The 25,217-nt window shown below is 36.4% G+C and overlaps 2 protein-coding genes across 5 annotated transcripts in view; both read right to left on the bottom strand.

Moving 5' to 3' along the window:
• Window positions 1-25,217, bottom strand: part of LOC6505104 (acetylcholine receptor subunit alpha-like) — a 178,216-nt gene that overhangs the window by 133,988 nt on the left and 19,011 nt on the right. For 2 of the 4 annotated variants that reach the window (XM_044717433.1, XM_032451986.2), the window contains exons 1-2: window positions 4,770-5,310; window positions 3,718-4,045 (exon numbers count right to left, since the gene is read on the bottom strand). The exons of 1 other annotated variant lie outside the window; for it this stretch is intronic. The gene's annotated coding sequence lies outside the window, so the exon portion shown is untranslated. Of the gene's footprint in view, window positions 1-3,717; window positions 4,046-4,769; window positions 5,311-25,217 lie in introns of those variants that run through there. One more of the 4 variants, XM_044717431.1, reaches the window with a different exon arrangement.
• LOC6505103 (SUMO-conjugating enzyme UBC9-A) lies at window positions 19,406-20,328 on the bottom strand. The gene has a single exon (XM_001965417.4). It carries the CDS (start codon window positions 20,132-20,134, stop codon window positions 19,640-19,642), a length of 495 nt encoding a protein of 164 aa, XP_001965453.1. The 5' UTR covers window positions 20,135-20,328; the 3' UTR covers window positions 19,406-19,639.

Genomic DNA, 25,217 nt, shown 5'->3' with positions numbered 1-25,217 from the left:
AGCCTTTTTAATGATAATAATCGATATTTAGTCGATAACAATATTAAATAGATATTTTTCTCTACATTATTTTCCTAAAAGTTAAGCTAGAAGCAATAAAAATATATTATTTAAACTCTTATAGCCAAAGTAGTAGTATTTTAATCGAAAATTTATCTATTTATAGTCTCTAGAGAAGTTTATATTTATTTTATTATATTTTATTTAACAATTCACTTAATTATTTGTAATTTTTAAACATTTTTGTGGCAGTGCTCTCAATAGAGTTTGATGGCTGAGCCATTTCGTAGCCCCTGGGCTTTGTTTAGAGCTCAAATTTTCAGCGAGTGTCTCGTGCCGAGTCCTTATTCTTTTTAGTCCTGTTTGGTCCTGGTCCTGGTCCTGACTCCTGACTCCTGGCTCTGGCTCTCTCTCCTGGCCATTTCAATAATCTCTTCATTGCAGAGCCCAGAGCCACAAACGATTTTTTTCATGTTAACATTTTATTTGGCCTTTTGTTGTTGGCCCTCCAGGTTGCCAGTCCTTGCAGCTCCTGTCCTAGAGTGTCCTAGAGACGTATAGTCCTTTTTCGTTGCTCATACGCCCCATTGTGCAGACATTTTTGGATTCTTTTGTTTTGTTTTTTTTTTTTGTTTTTTTGTATTTTGTTGTTCACCCACAACAATGAAGGTTAAAATGGCCGAAAACAAACGAGAGCTACATTCTAAATGCTAAGTTCATTCATTCATTTTGGCCAAAAGCCTTAAATGGCCAAAATACACAACAATTAAAACGATTTGAATGCAAAACAGTCAACGCCATTGCTGAAAACTCAACTGGGTCATCATCATGGCCGGTACTGTATTAGCCAATTTCTAGATTTCTGGCCCGAATTGGCCCTTCTACCATTTACAACAGTTACCAGTTACCAGTTACCAGCTACCAGTTACCAGTTACAGATACAATTGCAAACAGATACAAGATACAGATAGAGAGAGAGAGATACTATACTGGGTGGACTTGGCCAAAAGGCAAAATAGAAATGGAAATGGCCAAAAGCACAAAAGTCAACTGGCTTAACTGCATTAGCCGGGCCAAAGAATGCATCTCTCCGAATGCCTTCGAGTGGCTTACAGAGAACAGAAAGTATTGAATACCTTTATTCGAGCGATGGAACGATAAATTGCTGGAGACAAGCGGGCCAAGAAGGCCACTGGCCACTGCATTTGGGCAGTTTTGGGTTAAGGAAGTACTTAATGGGTTAAGGGGAGACATTTAATGGCTTATTCGCTTTTTTAATTCATTAATTTAGTAATTAAAATTATAGATAGAAGCTGATAGGAAGGGAATAGGTACTGAGTTTCAAGTTAATACCACTATCTTTTGTATATTTAGTAATTTTGGAAGAATTTTTTGGTATTAAAGAAAAATTTAAATATTTTATTAAAATTTTATCCAATTTTCTTCACAATTTTTTACATAATATATATTTTATGTAATTTTTGTACTAGAAATACTCTGTTCTTTTATTGACTTCACAGTGTGACCTTAGCCAATAAATTTATCGATAAATTGAATTAACATAAAAGTAAACAGTAACAGCTTTAATCACTTCTAAAACTTATTAAATATAATAACTCTATCTCTTAGATCCAAAACTATCTCCAAATATCTCAAATAAATATAAATCTCTAATAAAACAATAGAAAAACTCCAATTATTTTAAATATTTAATAGAAGTTTATATATATTCTTAGTAGAAAAATAATAAAACCATTAAAGAACTACCATATTATTATTAGTATATTGTTAGTAATTTTTAAATGACTTCAATAAGCCATAAAGTATTAAAGATATATCCCTAAAATAAAAGCCAAAAAACCTTTTTAAAAATCACCAAAAAGCGTTTAAAATACTTCCCTTAATTGCTTTTGATTATATTCTTTGTGTTTTCTGTGATTTTTTCAACATTTTTCATTCTGTTTGCCGCAAAGGAATAATAAACATTAATTTAGTTTCCATTTCAAGTGAGAAAAGGGGGGGCTGCCATGGCCAGAGTGGTGGGGTGGCACTAATTCAACATTTAATCAGATCGTTTAATTTCCATGCTTGGTCACAGTTCGGGGATTTTCATTTGGCCCTTGACTTTATCCCTCCCCTTAACCCTTAACCCTTAACCCTTAACCCCCTCTGATTTTCTGTGAAAATGTGAAATGTTTTTCGCGTGTTTTTGTTTCGAAATGGCATTTGGCTTTTGTTTTTAGTGTTGTTGCATTTAATTAAAAGCCTTTGGAGAAAGTAGATAGTGTGGAGAGTGGAGAATGGAGATTTCCGGGGGAAAAAAAAAAACAAGAACAAAAGCCATCCCAGCTGGCCAGAAATGAATAAATAGAAGGCGCGCGTTCTCCCATTTTTGGCAACAAAACAATAATAATGGCCAAAAAGCGCTTGGCTCTGACTCTGTCTGGGAACAACAATGCCATTTTCACTCCCACTGGACCCATTCATGTCACACACACACACACACAAATACCAACACAAACACACACACAAACACTCACACACCAATTTCGTAATCACTCAAAATTGTTTGGCAAACATTTCAAGCTATTTTGAAGCAATTTTTAGCCAATTTTTGGGCAATTTTTATTCCCAAAAAACTCACAAACTTTTACTTCATTTGCTTTTTGAAACAAAAAATTCAATTAAAAACTAATTATTAAACAGAGATTCTTAGTTTTTTGGCTTTTTTTTATGAAATAAATAAAGGAAATAAAGAAAAGCTTACTGGGCGTGGCTGCTTTTGTAATTTTTGTTCAATATTTCTCTCAAATAATTAGGAACTTTTCCATAAAAGTCTTATTCTTAATCTTTAATTTAAACTTATTTGAGTGTTTGTATTGAGATTTTTGGTTTGAAGAATTTAAAGTTTAAATTAGACATAATAGAATTAGAATTTAAATAAGAAAAATAGTTGTTTTAAGAGGTATTACAGATAACTAGATAAACTAAGGATATAACTTCGATTATAACTTGTTAGTTTGTGTTTGAAAACTTCTTAGAAAATTGTATTTTTTTTTACTTAAGTGTAAATGTAAGTAAAATTAAGTATCAGTAAATTATAAGTTAAGATTTATTATAATTGTTGGATTATAAATGGAATTTTAAAGCCAAAATTATACGTCTCTTTTTAAAATTTCTTGATTTACTTAAGAAAAGAAGAATATTTAATATATTTATGATTTTAAAAAAAAAGAAAATCATTTTTTTTTAGGGAATCAGAAATCAAATAAATCATTAAATATAAAACTTATATTAAATATGATTAGTTTAAAGTATCTATAAAACAATAATTTATCTTAACTTTTCTCCTCTTTTTCTCTTCAATCTTAACTTTTGAAATAAAATAGCTCACTTCCTAATAATTTGAAACCATTTCTTAAAAATATCACAGTTTTCTAAACCCAATCCCCTTACTTTTTAGGCAAAAACGGAACAGGATCTCTCTCCCAACCCTTTAAAAATCCAAATCCTTTATCCTTTGTAGAATTTTCCTTATTTTTTTTGTTTTTGTTTCCCTTTAAAAGGCAACCCAATTTCCGAAAGCGAATTCGCTGGCATTGTTTCGGCTTAACCCACATTTCCTAAAGTAAGGGGTTAAACATACAACATGCAACATACAACTTGCAACATATATTATACATGTATGTATGTGCCACACTTAATTCCTAATCTTACCTTTTGCCACAAAATATATATATTATTTCTTAATTCGTCCGATTTTCTAATTCAGATTCTAAGTTGTGTGTCTTATCTTGTTGTTGTTGTTGTTGCACACAGAGACACACACACGCACACACTTGCCACACACACACACTTGTAGACGTGGCCGTCCTCAGGACGTCAGACAGGAAATTCCTTTCCTTATTTTTGTTTTTCGATTTTCTTAAAATTTTCTTTTACTTTTCCCTTTATTTTTATTTAATTTTCCTTTTTTTTTTTGAGTTTCTCTTTCGGGTTTCGGTTCACCAGCACATTTTCTCCTTTTATTCTTTTATTTTTACTTCTATTTTTATTTACAAGTGTTTTGTTTATTTTTTTTTTAAGTGCGATTTTTTCAAAAAACAAGCAAAAAAATGTACAAAAAAAATTAGATATTTTTTTTGGTGTTTGTTATTTATTTCTGCATCGCTCAGTTCTTAAAACTAAATAACAAAATAAATAAATAAACGACATCAACAAGTTGTTAATTTTTAGTTATTATATATTATAAAAAAAACTTTAAATTTTAATTCGATTTTTAAGCTTTAAACAAGAAATTATTGAATTTTGGCAATATTTTAAGCAACTTTGTTTATTTTTTGACAAAAAAGGCGCCTTTCTTGTTTAAATTTTAATTAAAAATAATAATTTTAGAGCCCTAGTTAGATAATTTTCTATTTTTTACTCTTAAATAAGAAAAACAACAAAAAACACACGCACACCCACACAAACACACACTAATAGCCACACACAGATATAAAATATAGTGGAATTCTTATGTAAGCGTTTCGGGCGCGTTTCATGTGCGTTTCCCTCGCGTTTTTTTTTTTTTTTTTGGGGCTTCAGAGTTTCAACAAAAATATTGTTAAGCCCAGCTGTTGTTTGTTGTTGTTTTTATTGGAGATTTTTTAAAAAATATATTTTAATTTTGAAATATTTTGAAGGCTTATAAATTTTATATTAAAATTGAATTAAAAAAAAAAATCTAAATAAAAACAAACAAAAATAATAATAAAAAAAGGACCTACTTAGGCGGTCACATGAGCGACACAGACACAACAACACACACCAGGACACGCCGACAGGAGCAGCCAGACAGACAGACGAGCGGGCGGGCGACGGGGGGGCGGAGCGGTCGGGCGGACAACGTTGGCGGGACAACAACAAACGCGACTGCGACAACAACGACGACGGCGGCTACGACCAGAAAAAAAAACAAAAAAAAATAACAATAATTATGGCCAAGAAACGAACAACAAACACACCGACGGCGACAACTGGCGACTTTAGCGCGTTTTTTTTTTTGCGATGCGATTTTTTTTATTTTTATTTTTTATTTATTTTTTTATTTGACGACTTGACTTTCCCTCCTAACTTGGCTTTCTGTAATCTTTTGGTGGCTCGGTGGCTCCTCTTCTTCTCGTTCTATCAAAGCGAAACGCGTGCCGTCAGCGCTGAGTCCTGTTTCATACTGTTTATTGGCGGATTCGAGTCCTGCCAAGGATGCTGTTTGGATGCCTGCTGTGCGAGTCCTGTTTGAAGAAATGTTGCTGGCACTGCTACGAAGGATGCCACTGTTATTCTGTTAAGCTCTGCTGCGGCACATGAATTTCCCCCCAACTGGCAATGTTAAAATTTCCCTGGCATGCGCACCATGTACAAATGTTCCCTTTTTTCCCCAATGCGAAATGCAGTTTCACGCTTTTCAATGCCAACAGCCGGCCAACACTGCGTATGAATGATCTCTGCGTTGCGGCAAAAGGTGGCAGTAGCGGGGAGGGGGAGGGAGGGGTTAGTGTTAAAGGGCACAAATAAAATACAGTGCAAAAGTGGACTTTATTAAATAGTGGTCTAGTGTCTTGAGAATAGAGAGTTTAAGGAAGAGTTGGATGGACTGGGAAGTAAAGAAAATAGTTGATATTATAGTGCTCTTGGGCTGGTCTTATCTTAAGCTCTGATAAGACTAAAGAGAGAGATAACAATGAGATAATATCACCAGATTGCCTCACACCTGACCTGCTCTTACTTAAGCCCTTTATTAAATCTAAGAGACCAGTTAAGCTCAGCTTAGGCCTTGATGAGATTAAAGAGAGGAGATAATATCACTCACTTTACACATGGGACACACCATGCTCTCTTATTTGCAGTGCTCATTGAGGTGAAGTGATACAGGGAGTGAGAGGAAGAAGGCTACCTTAAGCTCTGATTAAATCTAAGAGAGCAGCTAATATCTCTCACTTGCATCCTAAGCTTAGATGAGAGAAAAGGGAGGAGAGGAAAGTGATAATTGCATTTCTCTGCACTTTACTCCCAAAGGCCAAGGGCAGTTAGCTAAAGAGAAATCTACACTCCCACTGATAATGCCAAGAATAAGAGCGGCCCAGGTGAGAGGTTCTAAGTAAGGCTCTCTATTATATTCTTATATGAATTATAACGGCAAGTCTTGTAAACAAAGACTGTCAGAGAGAGAGAGAGAGAACCCAGTATTTTGTGACAAAGAGCTCTCTTTTATGATTTATTTGATTGTTAATTGGCTAATTAAACTAATTAAATGCTGTTAGGTGAGTAGATACACCCCCTCCCCTCCCCTTGGTTGAAAACCTGGCAACAATAAACATATTTAACCCTTGAGGGGCTAATTCGGAATTACAAGTGGCAATTGGCAGGCATTAATGGCCACCGCTGTTAGCCGCAATTACGCCGGCTCTTGGCCAAATCAATTTATTTATGAAATTTTGAGGCACTGTGTCCAGTGATGCTGCAATGTAAGCAATGCACGCATATCCTGCAGGACATAAGGACACACGTGCAAACGGCATTAATGCAAATGAGCTGGATAGTGGGATAGTGGGATACTAGGATACAGGATAGGGGCTACTAGGGAGAGGGGGTGGCTACCAGGGAGGAGGCGGAGGTGGATGGATACGAAATGCTCGACTTGATGCCAAATTGAATTATGTTGGATGCCAGAAAGGTTAATGAAAGAGAGCGCCATTCTGCACATCCACTCTGCCACTTCCCCGCCAGAAATCTACCTTCACATCCACGGATTTGGATTTGGATTCGGATTCGGTGTCGGTGCTTGGAATGAATTGTGATGAAGCACCACCCCCACCACCAGTAGCAGCAGAGCCACCCTAAAGCAAAGAGCCACCCTGGGAGATGACCATACACACTGTACACAGATGTAGGACTGCACTGAGCAAAAATTGAAGGCTTAAAAAATAAACAACTTAGCTAAGAACTAGTCTAGAATGTTTAATTTCTTCAAATTCATTTTTAATTCTAATTATTTTATTCCCATTATTTATAATATTAATAAATATATATTTGTTTCAGTGTAACTGGTCAGCCTGCATGCAAATTGATGGTTTTTGTGTGCGGCTCTGCATTATCTTGGTCTCGGTTTTTGGTTTTGCTAAAGGATTCAGGCATCCCGGCTACAGGACTCCCAATCCAGGACTCAGGAGTTACCAGCTTGTCCCACCTCCTAACCCTAACCCCCACCCCAAATAAAATGGAAAATGGAAAGAAATATGTGCAACTAGAAGCAGACACACAACCTGGACTCTCAGTGTAATGGTTATTGGCGATGTTGCCAAAGGATTTATGAAAATTAGCACTTCCTGGAGGTTTTTGTATTTTTTTTCCATTAATAATTCGTTTTTTGTGTTTACTAAAATATTTAAAAAAAACTGTAGATGGAAGAAGTTTTTTTAAATTAATAGTTTTTTTTAAATCTTCTTTATGTTTATTGCATTAAAAACAGTTTTCTAACTCTTTTAAACAGTGTTGGAAAACAACACAGCTTGCCATGTTTTATCGTGAATAATTTTATAGTATTTTATTGAAATTTAAGTTTCTAAATGAATATTTTCCGTTTCTAAGTCTTCTTTCTCTCTCTTATACTCTCTTATAAACACCTATAAACAGTGTTGGAAAATAGCACAGCTTGTCATTTTGTGTCTTGAATAATTTATTTGTATGTTATTGTTGTTTTAGAGTTTCTAGATGAATTTTTTCTCTAAAAGAGTATTGAAAAACATAGTTTGAATGAATAATTTTTGTTTTTAAATCTTCTTGATCTTAATTGCAAAAAAGACAGCTAGTTTTCTCTTCTTATAGCTCCTATAACAGTGTTGGAAAACAGCAAAGCTTGTCATTTTCTTGTATAATTTCATAATTCATGCTTGAAAATGTAAAATTTCTGTATTTTATTGTTATTTAATTAAGCAGACGCCCCTTTTCAATCCCCTTAAATGCCAAATTATAGAATTTAATTTAAAAAAAGCTCTTATAATCCCAATTATACCAATTAATGCCTCATTGTCGCACATAAAGTGTCTGGAAAATCGAACCCCTGCCAATCCGGTTGATTGGCCTTCTCCTTTAAGCCAATATAATCCACAGCCAAGTCCCAACCAGCTTATCCCGCATCATTTTACCAAAAAAAAAAAAAAAAAGACCTCCTTAATTCCGTAATAACTTGGCTCCCGACCACCTTGCCCCTTTTTCAAATCTGTTTTTGGCGCGAAAACCGCAATAAAAAAAGTAAAAAAAAAAAAGTATAATTCATTATAATATACTTTCCATATAACACATACTTTCTGGGCACTTATTTCAATAAACCTCTGGCGCACATCATTGAGCCATTAAATACATACAAAGTGAAGCAAATCGTTTTGACTGAAAGGACCCTTTCGTCCTTTACGGCGGAAAGTCAACTCTCGGGCTCTACATCACCAGAAATGCCTAAATAACCAACCTGTCGTCTGCCAAAGCAATCCTTGTTCTCTTCCTCCCCAGGACCAGCAGGACCTGCTCGTTTTTGTTTCGGTTATCCTTCAGATTTATCCTTCCCTCCGAAAGGAGTTGACAACATGCAACCGACAACCCAAAAAAGGCTCAACCCAACATTTTCCCAGGGCTTCACCATTTTCCGCCTCAATTAATTAAAATGTTTTGTTTTAAATGCCAAAAAAGGATAAGAGAGAGAGAGAGAGAGACGGGCTTCGTCCTTGATGGTCTGACACATCCTGGCTGGCAGTCTAGTGTAAAATGCTGATTGATATTTCCCGGTTTATAACTTTGCCCGGACTACCCTTTTATTTATTTTTATTTTTTTTTTTCTCGCTGTGTACTTTTCAAGGTCGCACAATAAAAATTGAGTTCATCCATCATTTATAGCCGCCCAGGAATGCTAAAAAGGATAATCGGGGGATAAGGTGGTGGCTCGTCCTTTGCGCAATTATTGCCTTTCACTCTGTCTTGCTGACAGGTCCTGCGAACATTTTTCCTCCAACGAGAAAGGATGCCAATAAAGGCGCCTTAAATGCTCTAAACGTATTCCGGGTAATTGCAAAATTAATAAATTCATTTATCCTGGTCTATTTATAGCGATTTTTAACTTAATTAATTGGTTTTGGATGTAACTTAGAGGATATATTTAAATTAGAGATATTATGGGTGGCAGTAAATAATAGATTTTGTAGATAGTTAATAGATTAATCAATCTATAATAGACTAAGACTGTAGATTTTATAGATTATAAAAATTAAATAAATATTATAGATCCTATAGATCTTATAGATATTATAGAAAGTTATACAGACTCTTTGGATCTTAGAACCTAGAACCTTATAGGTCTTCTAGATATTATTAAGATTACAGGTATTGCAGATATTATAGATCTTTTAGAACCTGTAGATATTAAATAAATATTATAGATCCTTTAGATTCTATAATAGCAGGATCTATAGATGTTAACTATCTTATAGATCTAATAGATTTTATACATATACCCCTTAAAAGTCCTATGGATATTATAGATCTCACAGATCTTATAGATTTTATAGAACCTTATAGAGATTCTTTAGATCTTAGAAATCTTATAGAATTTCATAGATTTTTTAGACCCTGTTGGTTATAAATATTTTATAAATCTTAAATATTATTAAGATTATAGGTAGATATTATTGTAAATATTATAGACCCTATATATCTTAAATATATAGTAGATATTAATGGTCTTATGGATATTATAGATTGTTAAAATATTATTCCTCTTATTAGACCTAAAATACAATAAAATAAACTAACTAATTAAAGTTTGAATTAAAATACTAAATAATAAAATACTAAATCAAATAAATACTAAAACTAGCCAAGGTGAGTGACTTTGAAACAATTTAATTGCAATTTGAATAATCAGGTCTTGTTTTTAGATTCCATTTAATGGTCCTTGGAGCGGAGAGTACAAAAGGCACAAGTCAACAGGAGGCAGGCAGGAAGGTAACAAGGATAACGACAGTAACAATAACAACAACAACAACAACAAGGACGACAAGGACAAGGACGAAAACGGAGGAGGAGGGAGCAGCAGGAGGACAACTCAATTAGTAGCAAGTCGGGCTTTTTGCATTTACATAACATTTGAAGCAAGTTTATTTAATTTAATTGTTGTCGACTTTTCGCCGAACATGCCTCAATGTGCTTTCTCCTTTCTCCACCCCTCTGCCCCCTCTCTCTTGATAACATTCTCCCCTGGCATTTCTCCGCCAGATGTTATTGTTTTTTTCTCGTATATTTTGTTATTTTTTTTTTTTGGTTTTTTTGTATTTTGAAAACAATATGGCCTTGTGCCTCGTTAGACAAACCGCAGACACACGAACAAAGGACAAAGGACGAGCCTCGTGTTGGCAGGACAACGTTCACACATAAATAATAATTTTTTGGTGGCCTCTGAGGCAGCCCCAACCAACCAACCAACAAAAGGACTCATTGTCCTTTGTTGTGCGTCCATCTATACGTGTGTGTTTCGGCCTGGCATCCTGCCTGGCTGCTAGATGAACTCCAGCTGGTATTCCTCCTGTAATGATCCACTAATGGCCGCTCAATCATCCGCTTCCCGCAGGAGTCACCTTTCCTTTAATAATTTCTTAAATTATAATATCAGAAATTGTTGAAATATTTCCGAGAGGGAAGTGGTTTAAAAGGAGGTTTCTATATAATTCTTCTCTCTATAGTTTTGTGACGAAAACTCTTTTTAGTTTCTTAAAAATAATATTTTTTAAAATATATTTTAGAATTAAAGAAACTGTTTTAAAGATCAAATATAAAAATATATATCTTTATTTCTTCCAATCTTTCTTGCTAAAATATTTAACTTGTTTCTTTATATATTTCATCACTAAAATTAAAAAAATATATATTTATTAAAATATGTTTAAGAGTTAAAAAAAACTAAAAATAAAATATAATTTATATCTTTAAATATTACTTCCCTAAATATTTAATTATTTCTCTAGATATTTCGTCACTAAAATTAATAATATATATTTTAATTGTAGCAACCACTTTCGTCACAAAGTTAGGCCTACTTATTTTAAATATTTTTTTTATATTAAATATTTAAACCCCCCCTTGAACCTCCTCTTGATCTTGCAACAATTTATCCAATTTGTGATTTTGTTTATTTTCTGCTGCCTCTCGCCACCAACGTGCCACTTGCCACTTGCCACTTGCCACTCGAAACAATTCTGTAATGCTCTTCACTTCCGACACTCCATTGGAAGTAAGTCGCGGAGTGGATTCTCAATGGTTCTTTTCTTTCAATTTGGCACATTTTGGTTTTCTGGCTACAGGACCTGCTACTGGAGTGAAGCTCCAGGACCTGGCAGGACCGGCAGGACCTCTAGGAGCTCGCCCAGCTGTCCTGTCGCAGCTGTCAGTTCTGTTCAGGTCCTGTCAGCCTCAGCTTCAACTTCGGATGAAGCTAAAAATCCTTGGCTCTGGCTCAAGACTTGCCCTGCCAGAGCACTTGACAAAAAGTTATATATTTTATTTATTTATTTATATATAATTGAAATAAGGTTTTTATCCTCTCTTTTTTGTTTTTAAATATTATTTTTAATTGTTTATATTTTTTTTTATTAGTTTTAGTCTTGGGGAAGTTTTTATTTTATTTATTTAATTATTTTCTGCAAGTGTAAAGCCCCTTCAGGCCAACTGACTTTCTTTTTTCCTTCATATTTCTCTCTCTCTCTCTAGCTAGCTATCTCTCTCTTTCTATAATGACCTTTGTTTTGATTTTATTATCCATTTTTTTTTTTTTTTTTTTTTGAGTGGGTGGTGGGGGGTGGGGGGCCTGCTGCTTGTTGTTGCAGCAAATTGCGTGCGGCGCCTCAACGCAACTTTCAAGGATGCCACTTACAGCACGCCACTCCCCTGCCTGCCCCTGCCGCCCCCCCTCTTGTGGCAGTTGGCTAACGATGTTGCCCGTTTACCGTGTGTTCCACTAGCCACGCCCACCTACCGCCCACTGCCCACATCCTAGACCTGAACTAAAGATCAACATTCGAGTGCTACAAAACTTTTGTCATTTACGCGCCGAAAATTTGCTCCCCTTCCCCTTTTGCCCCTTCCTTGCCACTTCGACCTACTGCCACGCCCCCCAGATGACCTCGCCGCCCATCCTGTACAGTTTCTTTGCGTTCCGTTTCGTTTCGTTCCCATAATTGAATTTCTGCTGCCGACGAGACGAAATGAAACTAAACACAAAATGCAAAAAAAAAAACCAAAACCAAAAAAAACAAAAAAGAAATTACAAAAAAAAAAATAGGGAAAGAAAATGGAATATCCTGTTAGCTGATAAAGAAATCAAAAGTACCTTTTAGGAGATAATATTAGTTAGATAAATGAAGTGGGAAAATCATAGCATACTTTTTAGGGCTGGAGTTTAAGAAATATTACTTCGAGAGGAAAGAAAGAAAAGAGAAACTATTTAATATTTTATATTTTATAAATGTTTTTAACTAATTTTTGGAAAATTATTCTTGGAAATTAATAACAAGAAATTAATATACATTTTTTGATATTCCAAAATTAGTTTATATAGTTTTTAGACTATTTTTAAAAAGAAAAAAAAAAATGAATTAATAATTGATAGAAATATTAATTAATTAATTAAATAGAAATATTACATAAATTATATAATATTTTTTCACTTAAATTATACCATTTTTTATTCAAAAATAAATTTTTATTCTCGAATTTGGTCAAAATTTTCAAGAAGATATGTTTCTTTTTAATATTTTTAAAAGTATTTTCAAAAGTAACAATTTCTAAAGAGAAAAACTAATTAGTTATAAAAATAAACTAAACTAAACATTTTAGGGCTGGTATTTGAAAATTTGTATTTCAAAAGGAAAAAAACTTCAGAGAATGTATTTATTATTTTAAATACGTATTTCTAAGAAAAAAAAATAGTTTAAATTCCAAAAGTATTGTTACATTTTCAAAATATTTACTCTCAAAAAAAAAAGTAGAACCCCCTTTCCATAAAAAGGAAAGTACAGGGTATATAGTGAGTGCCAAATAGACCCCTTCTCGCTTTTCAAGATGAACAAAAAACAAAAAAAAAAAAGAAAAAGAAATGTTAGACTGAGAAAAGAAGGCAAAAAAAAAGGAAAAAAGACCAAAAAAATAGTGTAAAATTAAATGAAAAATAAACAATGAAGATGGCGCAGTTGAATTGAATTTGAAGAGAACTGCTCTTGGCAGGAAAAAAAAAATGCGAAAGAGAAAGAGATAGGTAGAGAGAGATGGATAAGGATAAGGATATGGAGACGGAGACATTGTAGTGGCCTGGCATGTCCTGGACTCGTTTGTCTTTGCTCTGCTGCCCTGCTTCCCGGTTTTTCGTTTTTAACACGATGCGAGTGAGTTAAAAATGCTGACATGGCCAGTGGTGCTCCAAAAGGGGGCCTCCCATATGAGCACTGAGTATTTCTATGAATTACAAGAGCACACATACAAACAAAGGCCATGTCTGTGTGTGTGCCATTTCCGTTTCCGTTTTCCACTTTCCACTTGCTGGGACTGGGACTGGGACTGGGGCTGGGTATTTAGTGTTGCTACTCCCCCCCTACTTTCAGTGTTCGTGTAATTGTTGTACTTCGCTTGTACTTTCTGTTGTCGCTGTGATTTTGATACCCCCCCCTCTCCTTTTTTTTTTTTGGTCCAATATTGGACCCCCCCTTTTTTCGCTTGCCGTGCCACGTGTTTGACAAGCCAGCGATGAGCCTCGCATGCAACCTAATTGAGTTTCCAGTTTTAAGCTTGTGCCTCGCATGTGTTGCAAGTTGAGCCCCATGGCTACCCCCCCTTATTTCAGTAGGCTGTCAAACCCGAAAACACACTCCCCCTAAAACTCTCAGCTTAATTAAAAGAGAGCCAAAAAAGAAAAAAAAAACAGAAATACAGTAACAGAAATAATGATCCTGTTGGGATGTGAAACAGAAACGGAAACGGAAACGGAAGTCATGCCTCTCGCTCACCAAAATAATCGTCCTGGCCTTAAACGATGTCTCCAAAATAATTTACAGTGGTTGGGACATATTTTTGACTAAGATACTTAAATAATTAAAATATAAGTAAATTAAATACATAAACAAAACAAAAATTATTTTCTTTGGAATCTTTATAATTCTCAACTAGTTTAAGGCACATGGCTAAAAATATTTTAAAAAACTATATAAACTATAGGCATTCTATTGTTTTATATTTTTAATATATTTTTAAACAAATAGTGAGCCAAAAATCATTTTAAAATAGAAAAATAAATAAGAAAAATAGTACTAAGATAAAAGAAATAAAAAATTGTTTTTTTCTTCAAATCCTTATAATTCTCAACTTGTTCATAATTCTTAGAAAACTATATATTTTGAGCTTTTTAATGAAAACTTAGAACCACTGCAAAATACTTATTACTTAAAGAACCAATTTTAGTTACAAAATTATATAAAAATAGGAAATATTTATAAAATATATTTTCCATCATAAGCTAATAATTCCCAACAAGTTTTAGCAAAAGCTTTATATAAGAGTATGTTTATAAGAACAAATTTATCTTATATATTCTCTCTTATAAAAATGCCTTCATTTTGTGATCTAAAAATACAGAGAACCCTAAAAAATATCTTGATTTTTGTTGGTAATATTAATAATTAAATAATAAACTCTAAAAAAAAACATCATAAATAAGAATAAATGTCAAAAATAGATTTATTTTTTACAAAAAACCCTAAAAACCCCCAGAACCAAGTTCAAACCACTGTAAAATTTGATGGCACCCCCGAGTATCGTTAATATCGCTCATATAATCATAAAATTTGTAAAATCGTTAAGCATTTTTGGAGAATCTCAGTAGTAGAGTGCCAGAATACCCCCAATATCCTTTCTTTCTTTCTTTTTCGCCAACAATCGAAGCATATTTCTGCTTATCAGTTTCTATTTTTTTTTTTTTATTTTTAGAGAGGCAGGAGGTCCATAAAAAAGTTGAGAACTCTGTTTAGGTTGTTGTGGCTTTTTTGCTAATTAAAAGCCGGCAAATCGACGGCCATAAAAGTTGCTAATGAAAAGCTAATGGCTCAAGGAAAAGCGGTTAAGATGTGGGGATTTTCCTCGCGAGGGAAACGGAAGTTGTTTTCCCAAAAAAAAAAAAAAAAATATAGAAACTGGTGCGGGGGAGTTCTAGGAATTGATGACTCAAGTGTCTGGCTTTTGCATTTTCATTACCAGCAGCCTTTGGCAATCAAAGTTTCCAAAAAACCATTGCCAAAGGGGTGGAGGGGGTGGAGGGGAGGACGCACATCATTAAGTCGAATTTTGGGAAAAACTTTTTGCATTTCTATCCCCACACCCCCACTCCCCCACTGCCAGAAGTCAACACTTTCTCCGACAACACTTTCTCCCACAAGACTTTCCCTTTGGTTCTTCCATCACTCTCCATAGGTGACTAAATTGTTTCACATGACAGGTGGGAAACAATAAAAAATGGGGTGTTTAAGGCACTTTTTTATACGACTAGGGGGTACTCTGCTATATATTTCCCTAAAATATGGAGAGTTTGGCATTCTCAGGGTGGTGGAAGTTTTTTTTGCTAAGTAAACACCAATATAAAAATATTGGTATTCAAAAACAACCTAAAAAACATAAATTGTCCTTACAATTCCCAATTGGTTCTAGCCATGAGTCTTTGAAGAGAAAACCCATACCATTTTTTATGTTTTTTTTTTAGTATAAGACGTTTTTATTCAATTTGTTGTATATTTTGTGAAATTGATCATTATATAAATTAAAAACAACATTTTCTTAGAATTCCCAACCTGTTCTAGCTTGAATTTTATTGAAAAATATATATAAAAAATGAGTTAATTGCAATAAGCCTTCATAAGAAGCTTATATTCCGTAAAATGGCATAAAACTGAAGAATTTTTTACAAAAAATACCTCTTTATATAATTCCCAACCTGTTCTGGCTTACATATAGCCCTTACAAATTCTCCTTGATACCCTGTAGTTACAGGATATGTTAAAAAGCCGTTAACTGAAGCAAAGCTGTCGGAAAACTTTTGGCAAATAATTTGCGAAAAACTGTCCTCTGTGGGCTTGGTGGCAGAAGCAATAAAATCTTAAACCAAACACATAAAAAAAAAAAGGAAGAAATGAAAAGGGAAAGGGAAAGGACTTGGTCTCGACCAAGACAAAGGACATTTTGTCCTCTTCACAGGCGGAGAGGAGGAGAGGAGGAGAGTCAGAGTCAGAAGTCAGCCTGGCGGCAAATCGAAGTGAAAGTTTGTCCTTTTGGGCAATAATGGCATCGATTCATTGGAGCCGGGGGCTGAGCTGGGCTGCCTAACATGCAAACTGCCATTAAAACTGACAAAAAATTACACAGGACGAAAGGTGAAAGGACCTCAAAGGACCATCAATTGACTGACAGACAACAAAGTTTACCTTCGTTTAATCAAAGCGACTAGGAGGGGAGGGCAGGTGGAAAAAAGATGCAATTTTTAAGGAAGGAGATGGTGGAGATGGAGATGTGGAGATGACAACCTGTTGCGTGCAGGAGACAACCGCCGATGATGCCCCTTTTGATGCCACAGAGGCGTCCTCGTCCGGCAGAATAATTGGCGACTCGCTCGCGACAGGAAATTGCACAAGGAAGAGAGAGCCAACTTTCTTTTTTTTTTTCATGTCCTGGCGACAGCTGGACCTTTTTTTTTATCCCCCTCGTATTTACAACCTGAGTCGGAACATGAAGTTAACGAAAAAGGCGCTTTTCTTCGACATATTTACGAATGGCAGTGCCATTGAAGGGCGATGAAAGCCAACCGGATGACAGCAGAAAAATTACCTTCTTTGGGCTTTGCTGCCAACTGACAAAATAATAACACAGATTTTATAAAAATAGCAAAAAAAAATGGCAGAATAAATAGTAAAAAAAATAACAAGTCCAATATATATAGCTTGAGAGCTTTAATTGAAGATTTCTGAGACTTTTTCATTATTTTTTCGAAATCTTTTAAATAATCTGGATAGAAGTTTCCTGGAAAATAAGTTTCCTTTTAGGAAAAAAGTGGAAAAGTGGTAATTCCCAACTCTATCTAAGTTTCTTGAAAGATAAATTGTCATTTTTATGTTTAAATTAAAAAAATATTCATAAAAAAACGGAATAATGATAAATAGATGGTACTTTTTCCAAAAAAAAAACAGTTAATTTAAGAATAAAAAGAACATTTTTCCATGAAAAAAAAATAACTTCCAAATAAAAAATAGCCTTCAAGAGTAACTGTGAAGAAAAATTCAATAAATAGGAATAATTATTCCAATTTTGTAATGGAGGAATAAGATTTGATTATTCCTTATAATTCTCAACATGTTCTAGCTAAGAAGCTGACATTAAGGCAAAAGACAAGTAAGAATATTAGACTTTCGAAGAACTTTGAACAAAAAAAACTCAAGATCAATTTACTTTGAAGAAAAATCCCATTAATTCATATAATTACCTCCATGTACCTCCAGATTTTAATAATTCTCAACTTGTTCTGGCTAAGAAGCTGATATATAAGAAGAAGAAATAAGAATAATAGAGTATTAAAATTGTCCCTTAAAATGTTGAATAATTGTAGAAAAAAAAACACATATCGGATAAATATTCTTAAAAATGTTTAAATAATAATAATAAAAAAAGAAAAATAACAATCTTGAAACCCATAGGAAAATGAAAATCTAGTATTTTAGAAAACGGACTATATCTTATCACCGGAATATAGAAATTCCAGCACATATATATTCCAGAATAAGATACATATGTATCTGTATTCATTATCAGCCTTTTCACAAATAGTAACCATAAAGAATCCCCCCCCAACCAGAAGCTCCTCTATCTTTTTTTTTTTATTTTATTTTTTTTCTGCCATGCTTGCCACTTTTCACAACGGTTTCCACGCTTTCCCAGCTGCTTTTGTGCGGCAATTGTTGTTGTTGTTGTTGTTGTTGTTGTTGTTGTTGTTGGTGGCACTGCTCCACATGACATTGCTCAGTTGGTTGGCTGCTGCCACGCCCCCTCCACTCTCCACCACCGCCTCTATCACAGATATTTCCCCTTTTTTTTATGATTTTTTGAACTGGGCGCGAATTTGTTTTCCTCTCCTGCCCCACTCTTTACCCCCCTTTTTTTCTGCTTTGATTTCACTTTTCTGGCTCTTCTTGCCTTTTGTGTCTCACCAAGGATGTGAGTGTGTGTGTGAGTAGAGAGGGGGGGTAGGTGGTGCCAGGGGGGGTGCTCTGCTGAGTGGCACTTGACAAAGTTATGACACACCCGCAGGTGCGGCCAAAACGCCAGCAATGATGCTGATGCTGATGATGATGGCTCTGCTCCTTCCGTCCCCGATGTCCTTAAACGGACACAGGGGGATGGGGATGAGGATGAGGCTGCCATTGATCCTTGATCCTTGATCCCTCATCCGGGGCATTCAAAATTGATCCCTTCAAGGCATGAGAATGTTCTCTCACAGTTGGCTAGGATTTTAAAGTTGAAGAATCACAAGATTCTAGGACGCTTTTCTTCAAAAGTTTGAAAATAATAAATTTGAGAAAAATAAAGGGGAAGTCCCATATGACCCACATCAGGCCCTACGTCTTCCCCAATTCTCATCCGATTCTCGAGCGGAGTGTCTTAAACGATTCGTGGATCGATTCCCCGTCATTCTGTATCAAAATCTGAGAAGGGAATTTTTTTTGGATTTTTTTCAAAAATTTCCAGAGGGTCCCCTTTAAAAACAGCGGGAACCCCAGTATGACCCCCAGCGAAGGTCATATCTTCGCCAATTCTCATCCGATTCTCGAGAGGAATACCTTAAACGATTTGTGGATCGATTCTCCGCCATTCTGCATCAAAATCCGAGAGCGAAATATTTTTTAAATTTTTTTCCAAAATTCCTAGGGGGCCCCCTTCGAAAACAGCGGGAATCCCAGTATGGCCCCCAGCGAATTCCATATCTCTGGCAATTCTCATCCGATTCTCATGCTGAATACCTTAAACGATCCGGAGATCTATGGTCTATAAATCCGCATCAAAATCTCAAGTAAAAATATCCATTCTAATTTTTTGTCCATTTTTCTCCCAAGATCCCCTTGACAGAGCGGGGAACTCTTAGGCCCTATGGCGCATGGCCCATGAAAGAAGCTATATATCGGCGACACTCTGAATGAAAGCTATATCTTTGGTGATTCCCGATCTATCCTGAACCGGAATACCTTTGTAGATCCGTATATCGATCCTCACCCTATCTAATTGAAGAGAAAACCGAAGGCCAGCCTGAGATTCGTACGTTCTTATTATTACTTTCGAATTTGCACTCCTGGAGATTAAAGACACCTTGGGCTACACTCGATTTGGAGGCCGAAAGGTTTTGTGTAAAGTTTTGTCCACTTGTGTACGGCTTGTTCAGTGTAGTATCCGCTTCCTTCCCATAGGAGCTGCAGAAGCCGGCAGCGAAGGACCAGTCTCCTAGTGCCCAGTCGCCAGTTCCCAGTCCAGGCCAGTCCAGTCCTCAGTCCCAGTCTGAGGAGGAATCGCATGTGGGGGACATGTCGCGGGCCTGGGCGCGGACGATCTTGTTGTACTCCTGGGGGCGCCGCTTGAGCAGGTTGTAGGCCCTCCTCATGACGGGCTCCTGCATGTTGGGCATGTAGAGCAGCTCCTGGATGCACGTCAGCAAGGACTTGAGGGTGATGCCGGGGCGCCAGTCCTCGGCCAGGACCGAGTGGCACACGATTCCCGACGGATAGACGTTCGGATGCAGGACGGTGGGCACGAACTTGCACACCGGCGGCCTCTGGGGGTAGTCCTTGCTGAAGGTCACCTCCATCCAGTAGACGCCGCCCTCCCAGGGGGTGCCCTTCTCGCCGGGCACCCCGCAGTCCCACACCATGTAGTTGAGGGTGCCGTCCTTGTTCCTCTGCGGCTGGGCCTCGTATCCCTTGAGACGGCTCCGCTGCCACTGCTGCCGCTCCCTCCTCAACCGAGCTATGGCGTCTTCAACCATATTTAGCAAAAACAATTTTTTATATCTTTACTAGCTTTTTTCCAAAAGTGAAAAACTAGTGTACAAACACACTGTCCCAATTTATACAAATTTTGCTTCTATTTTTGTTCAGCTTTCTTGTTTTTGGCTCACTTTCAATTTTTATTTTGTGTTCACAGATCGAAGTTCCGAATGAGACTGACTTGGAGTTGGGGGAGACGAGGGCCCATGACTTTGACAGGTGTTTTTTAAAATTTCAAGGACTACTTGGTGGATTTCTGATAGAATTTAAGGCCTACTATATAGAGGAGTTTGATTCACGCTTTTTAGAAATATTTTTTAGGAGAAAATAGACTCTTAAGGGAGGATACTGCTAGTACCGGGTATCAGACAGTCTAGGAAGCTTGTTTAGAGAGTCTTAGGGCTAGTTAAGAGAATTCTCAATCCCAATAACGTTAATAATTGCTTAGTAATCACTCCTACTCAACTCTCTCTTTTAATTTATTACAAGGTTTAAGAGACAAATACTCTTAAAAAAGGAAGAACGGCTAGTACCGGGCATCATACAGTCTAAAAAGCAAGTTAAGAGAGTTTTAAACCCAATAACTGCTTACGAAACCCTCTTCCACAACCCTCCATTTCAATTTCTTAAGAATTTCAACCGAAAAATACTCTTAAGAGAAAAGGTACTGCTAGTACCGGGTATCAGACAGTCTGTTAAGAGAGTTTTCAACCCAATAAAGTCAATAATTGCTGGGAAAACCCCCCTACTCTTGAAACATAAATACATATTTTATGGTTTTCTGCTAACTGACCTCCATTAACTTTAGCTTTGACCAGAAAACTGCATAATTTATGTGCATTTTTCTCAAAAAAAAAAAAAAGGATAAAAGAAAAAAGAAGGATCTGAGAGGAGGAAGGAATAAAATGTCCAACAATTTGTTGGCTCAAACAAACTGGCAACAAGCTCTTTGTAAATTCCCTCTATTTTGTACCGTTTTGGGAGTCTCTTCGCAGATGTAGCGCAATAAATAAATAAATAAATAAATCAAAGGCATTTAATTTCGTTTTTTTTCTTCTGTTTTTCTTCTTTTTTTCAGTTCAACTCTGACCCGCCAAAAAGCACACACACACACACGCATTATCTCCCTCTTCCTGAGTTCGCATAAAAAATGCGTGACACACGCGGCGTATGCGTAATCTGGAAGCTGGTAACTGGAGGCCGGAAAAAGGGAATACACGAGAGGTGAAAGCGAAATCATTGGCATAAACTAAACTAAAAGGTGCACTGTGCAAAAAATACTATTTTTTATAATCAAGAGGCTTCAGAAACCCTAAGATAAATTATATTTTAGGGGATAAAAGGGTCAAGAGGTCAAGGAAAAAAGGAATAACATTAATTTCTATTTTTTTTGGCAAAAAATAAGATCAAAAAAACTGTTTTATGCCAAAAAAAAAATATGTAAAAAAAAGTTCAAATAACGATCACTATTTTTTGCAGTGTATAGCAGCCAAAGGAGCAACCAGCCTGGAAGGAAAGAGTCCTGAGGGGCAACTCCACTTTGACGCCTTTTGTCAATTTGTTCACCTTCAGTCCGCAATTGAAGGACGCAGGACGCAGGACGAGTCGTCTCTCGCCAAAGGACCTGCCTCCAATCCCCCAAAAACAAGGTCTGTACGTGCCACGCCTTATTTTCCGTTTGTGTACAATTTTTTTTTCTTATTTTTTTGTTGTTTCTGGTGCTGAGGAACTAACTGAGGCCGCCCTGTTGACTTTTCTATCAGGTGGCAATTTATTTAACTGCGTTTGCATTTAAAATTCGCTCGAAAAGTTCACGGGGGAGAAGGTCCTGTCCGCCAGAGTCCTGGAGCTACTGATTTTCCACCCAAAACTAAACAAAAAAAAAAAAAATTGGAAAAAAAAGGAAAAAGTGAATGGAAGTAGGGGGGGAGGAGGAGGAAGTGGAAGTCGTAAGGATAACGGGAATGGCGAGTAAGCCACGTTAACAGGTTAATGGATCTATTTACTTTTTCATAAACTCCAAATGCCTTAGATCCTTGAAGGGCTTTTGGGGAATCTCATGAAGTTGAACGGAAAAAAAAACAGAAAAAAAGGGGAAAAGTGAAAAAGGATTTGAATTTGTAGGTAATTTAAGGGATTTAATTAGTTAAATAGTTAAAGGGTTTAAAAAGGACGTTTCAAGATAGTCTCTTTTTAATTTATTTATAATTTCAACTTAATACACTTTCCAACACTGCACTTTCTCTCTCTCTGCTATCATTATCCCGTTAACCTGTTGTCGCAACTCCGCCAGAAGAGAATTTTGAAAACCATTTTAATTTCCACCTTTCGTATGTCCCGACCGATACTCTTTGGTCACCTTGGTATCTCTGCTCTTTGATTGACTGACAGCTGATGAGGGCGGGGTGGGGGCCGCCCAACGGCCGGGGCTTTAGGCCAAATGATTGTAGGCCGTTCATTCAATGTATCTGTGTGACTCTTGCCCCAAACACACACACACTTGCACACACACACACGTGCTCTCACATGACAGCTGCCCCTCCTTGGGTAGGCATGACAAATGTCTAGGACATTTCGGCACACTTGTCAGGACTCAAAGCCCAAAAGCCAATTCCCCCGGCACGGCCCCGCCACACACACACACGAAAGAATACAAATACGAAAATAAGAAAGAAAGCGAATGAAATGTACTGAGAGCGCGAATGCTCTTTCTTCGAAGAGTAGAAGGGAGAGGGGAGAAGGGAGAGTTAAAAAGTTTATTTTAACTCTTTTATATTTATTTTCATTTATGGAATTTATATAATTTAATTATTAAATATTAATTATAAAATTTAAATATTTATTAATTATTTAATATTAAATAATAAAATATTTAAACTCACATGCTTTACTGTACTTTAATGATCTCTCAAATTTTCACTCAATATTAGTTTCTCTTTTCTCTCCTCGGCTAAGTGTACTTTTTTGGGGACGTGCAGCATCGCTTGCATCTCCCAGGGTCCTCCGTCCCACTCTCTCACACCTAAACACACGCGAAACCGCAACCGCACCAAAAATTTCACTTCCTTTCAAAAAATAAACTAAAAAAATACATTTAAATGATTGAATTATTTCACTTAAGACACAATTACTATATTAATTAAACAAAAATACTGTTATTCGCGACAGATATACGGACGAACGATGTAACACTTACAAACTCACTCCAAGCAATGATTGCGAGCGCCAAAGGAGAGAACAGGACACACGGCAAAACGGACAACGAAAAGGGGAGAGCCAGGAGCCAAAATCACTTGATCGTGGGGAACCAGAGAGCAGGACCTGAGTGAGAGCAGGTGCCGGGCTGAGCGATGGGAGGTGCTTAAAGTGGGCGAATGTGCTTAGTGAGAGCAGGTGGCGAATGAGAGAGGGTGGCCGAGTGGGAGAAGGTGGCAAGAAAGAGAAGGTGTTAATTGAGAGCAGGGATTGCCATTTGTCATAAATACCTCTAATTGATCTCTCAAAAGTCCCTACATTTTAGGCATTAAAAGTAGTTAAATAATATATTTAATAAATTAAAAAATAAAAAAGTTAAATTTAAGTAAATAATGATCCTAAAGAGCATTAAAATGCATTCATTTTTTGCCACAACTTTTTCCACCTACTACTCTCTCTCTTCTATTTCTGCCATGATTTTGTTGTTGTTGCATTTATTTTGGACTTTCTTTTGGTGTATTTTTCCGGTTCCATTTCCCTGGCAGTTCCTTGGCAGATTTTCGCATTCCGTTTGATTGTCCCGAAGGAGACTCCCGTTTGAAGTGCCCCTCGAGTTGGTTAAAAATTAAAATTTTGTAAACGATTGGAAAGGAGTAACAGTTATATATACTCTCTCTTAATAAATGGAGGTATATATGCACTCTCTTTATAAAGAAAGATATATATGTATATGTACTGCACTTTGTGTATGAATGGAAATCGATTACTGCTTAGTGGGATTTTTAATTGCCATAACTTGGTCAAGCCATGGCATTTTTCTGCCTCATCATTACAGTCATTATCCTTTCTACTTACTCTTATATTTATACTCTATCAGGGGGTTCTTGAGGCTATTATATAATAGAGGGAAATATTATATATTTTAATATTTTTTTTTTTTAATACAAGGATTGCTTGTTGAGGATCTCTATTTAAATTACTCTAATATTTTTATTTCTATCCTATACCTTAAAGAACAGTCTCTATGGGAATTATAAGCAGAGCCTTAAAAGTCCTGTCCTTCTGTCCGTTAGTTTAAATGCAAAAATATCCCTTAATCTTAAAGATATCGAGTTGTAGTACTTCCTCTCTTAACTAGTACTGTTGGGAGAAGAGAAGAGTATTCCACATTCGACTCTCTCCCCTTTCCAACTCCCATTTTGAGTTATTTTTTCTTAATAGACTCTCTCCCAATTGCATTTTCCCTCTCCCCCCTCTCCAACCCTCTATTTTTTTCTTATTATTTCCCCGCTATTTTCGCAAAGCAATGACACTGCAGGCCGAGAGAGGAGTCATTAGCCCAGGAAATATTGATGGCCGCCATCGACTAGCCATATATCACAAATTTCCCAAGCAGAGGCGTCGTGAAAAAATAACCCTGAATAGGAGGGGGGGAAGGAACTGAGCTTAATGGTTTTGCGCGGACAATTTTAAGCTCCGGGAGAAGCGGGTGGCGGATGGCTAATTATTCAACGTCAATTGGCATAAATAATGCACGGCCACTGAAGCTCCTGAAGGCCCAAGGATCACAAGGACAATCGATGCCTTATAAGGCTGGACAGGACTTCAGGACTTCAGGCTCCCCCCCCCCCCCCCCCCCCCCCCCCCCCCTCCTATTAACCCTTGTTCGTTTGGCGTGACATAATTACGTCCGAGGTGCAGGAAAATGCAGGATTTCCTTCCTGCCCTTTCCTTCCAATCCCACATCCCACTTCCCACTTCCCACTCCTGCATTATTAATTCATCAGAAAGTCCATCAAAGGAGTAGAGCCACTACGGGTGATGGGCTGATGGGCGTGGCACATGTTGCAATGTGTGCGTAATTGATGTTAGAGCCCGCGCTTCCCC

The sequence above is a fragment of the Drosophila ananassae genome, chromosome XR (assembly GCF_017639315.1).
Source record: "Drosophila ananassae strain 14024-0371.13 chromosome XR, ASM1763931v2, whole genome shotgun sequence".
NCBI classification, from domain to species: domain Eukaryota; kingdom Metazoa; phylum Arthropoda; class Insecta; order Diptera; family Drosophilidae; genus Drosophila; species Drosophila ananassae.
This window is presented reverse-complemented; position numbering and strand designations above follow the sequence as displayed.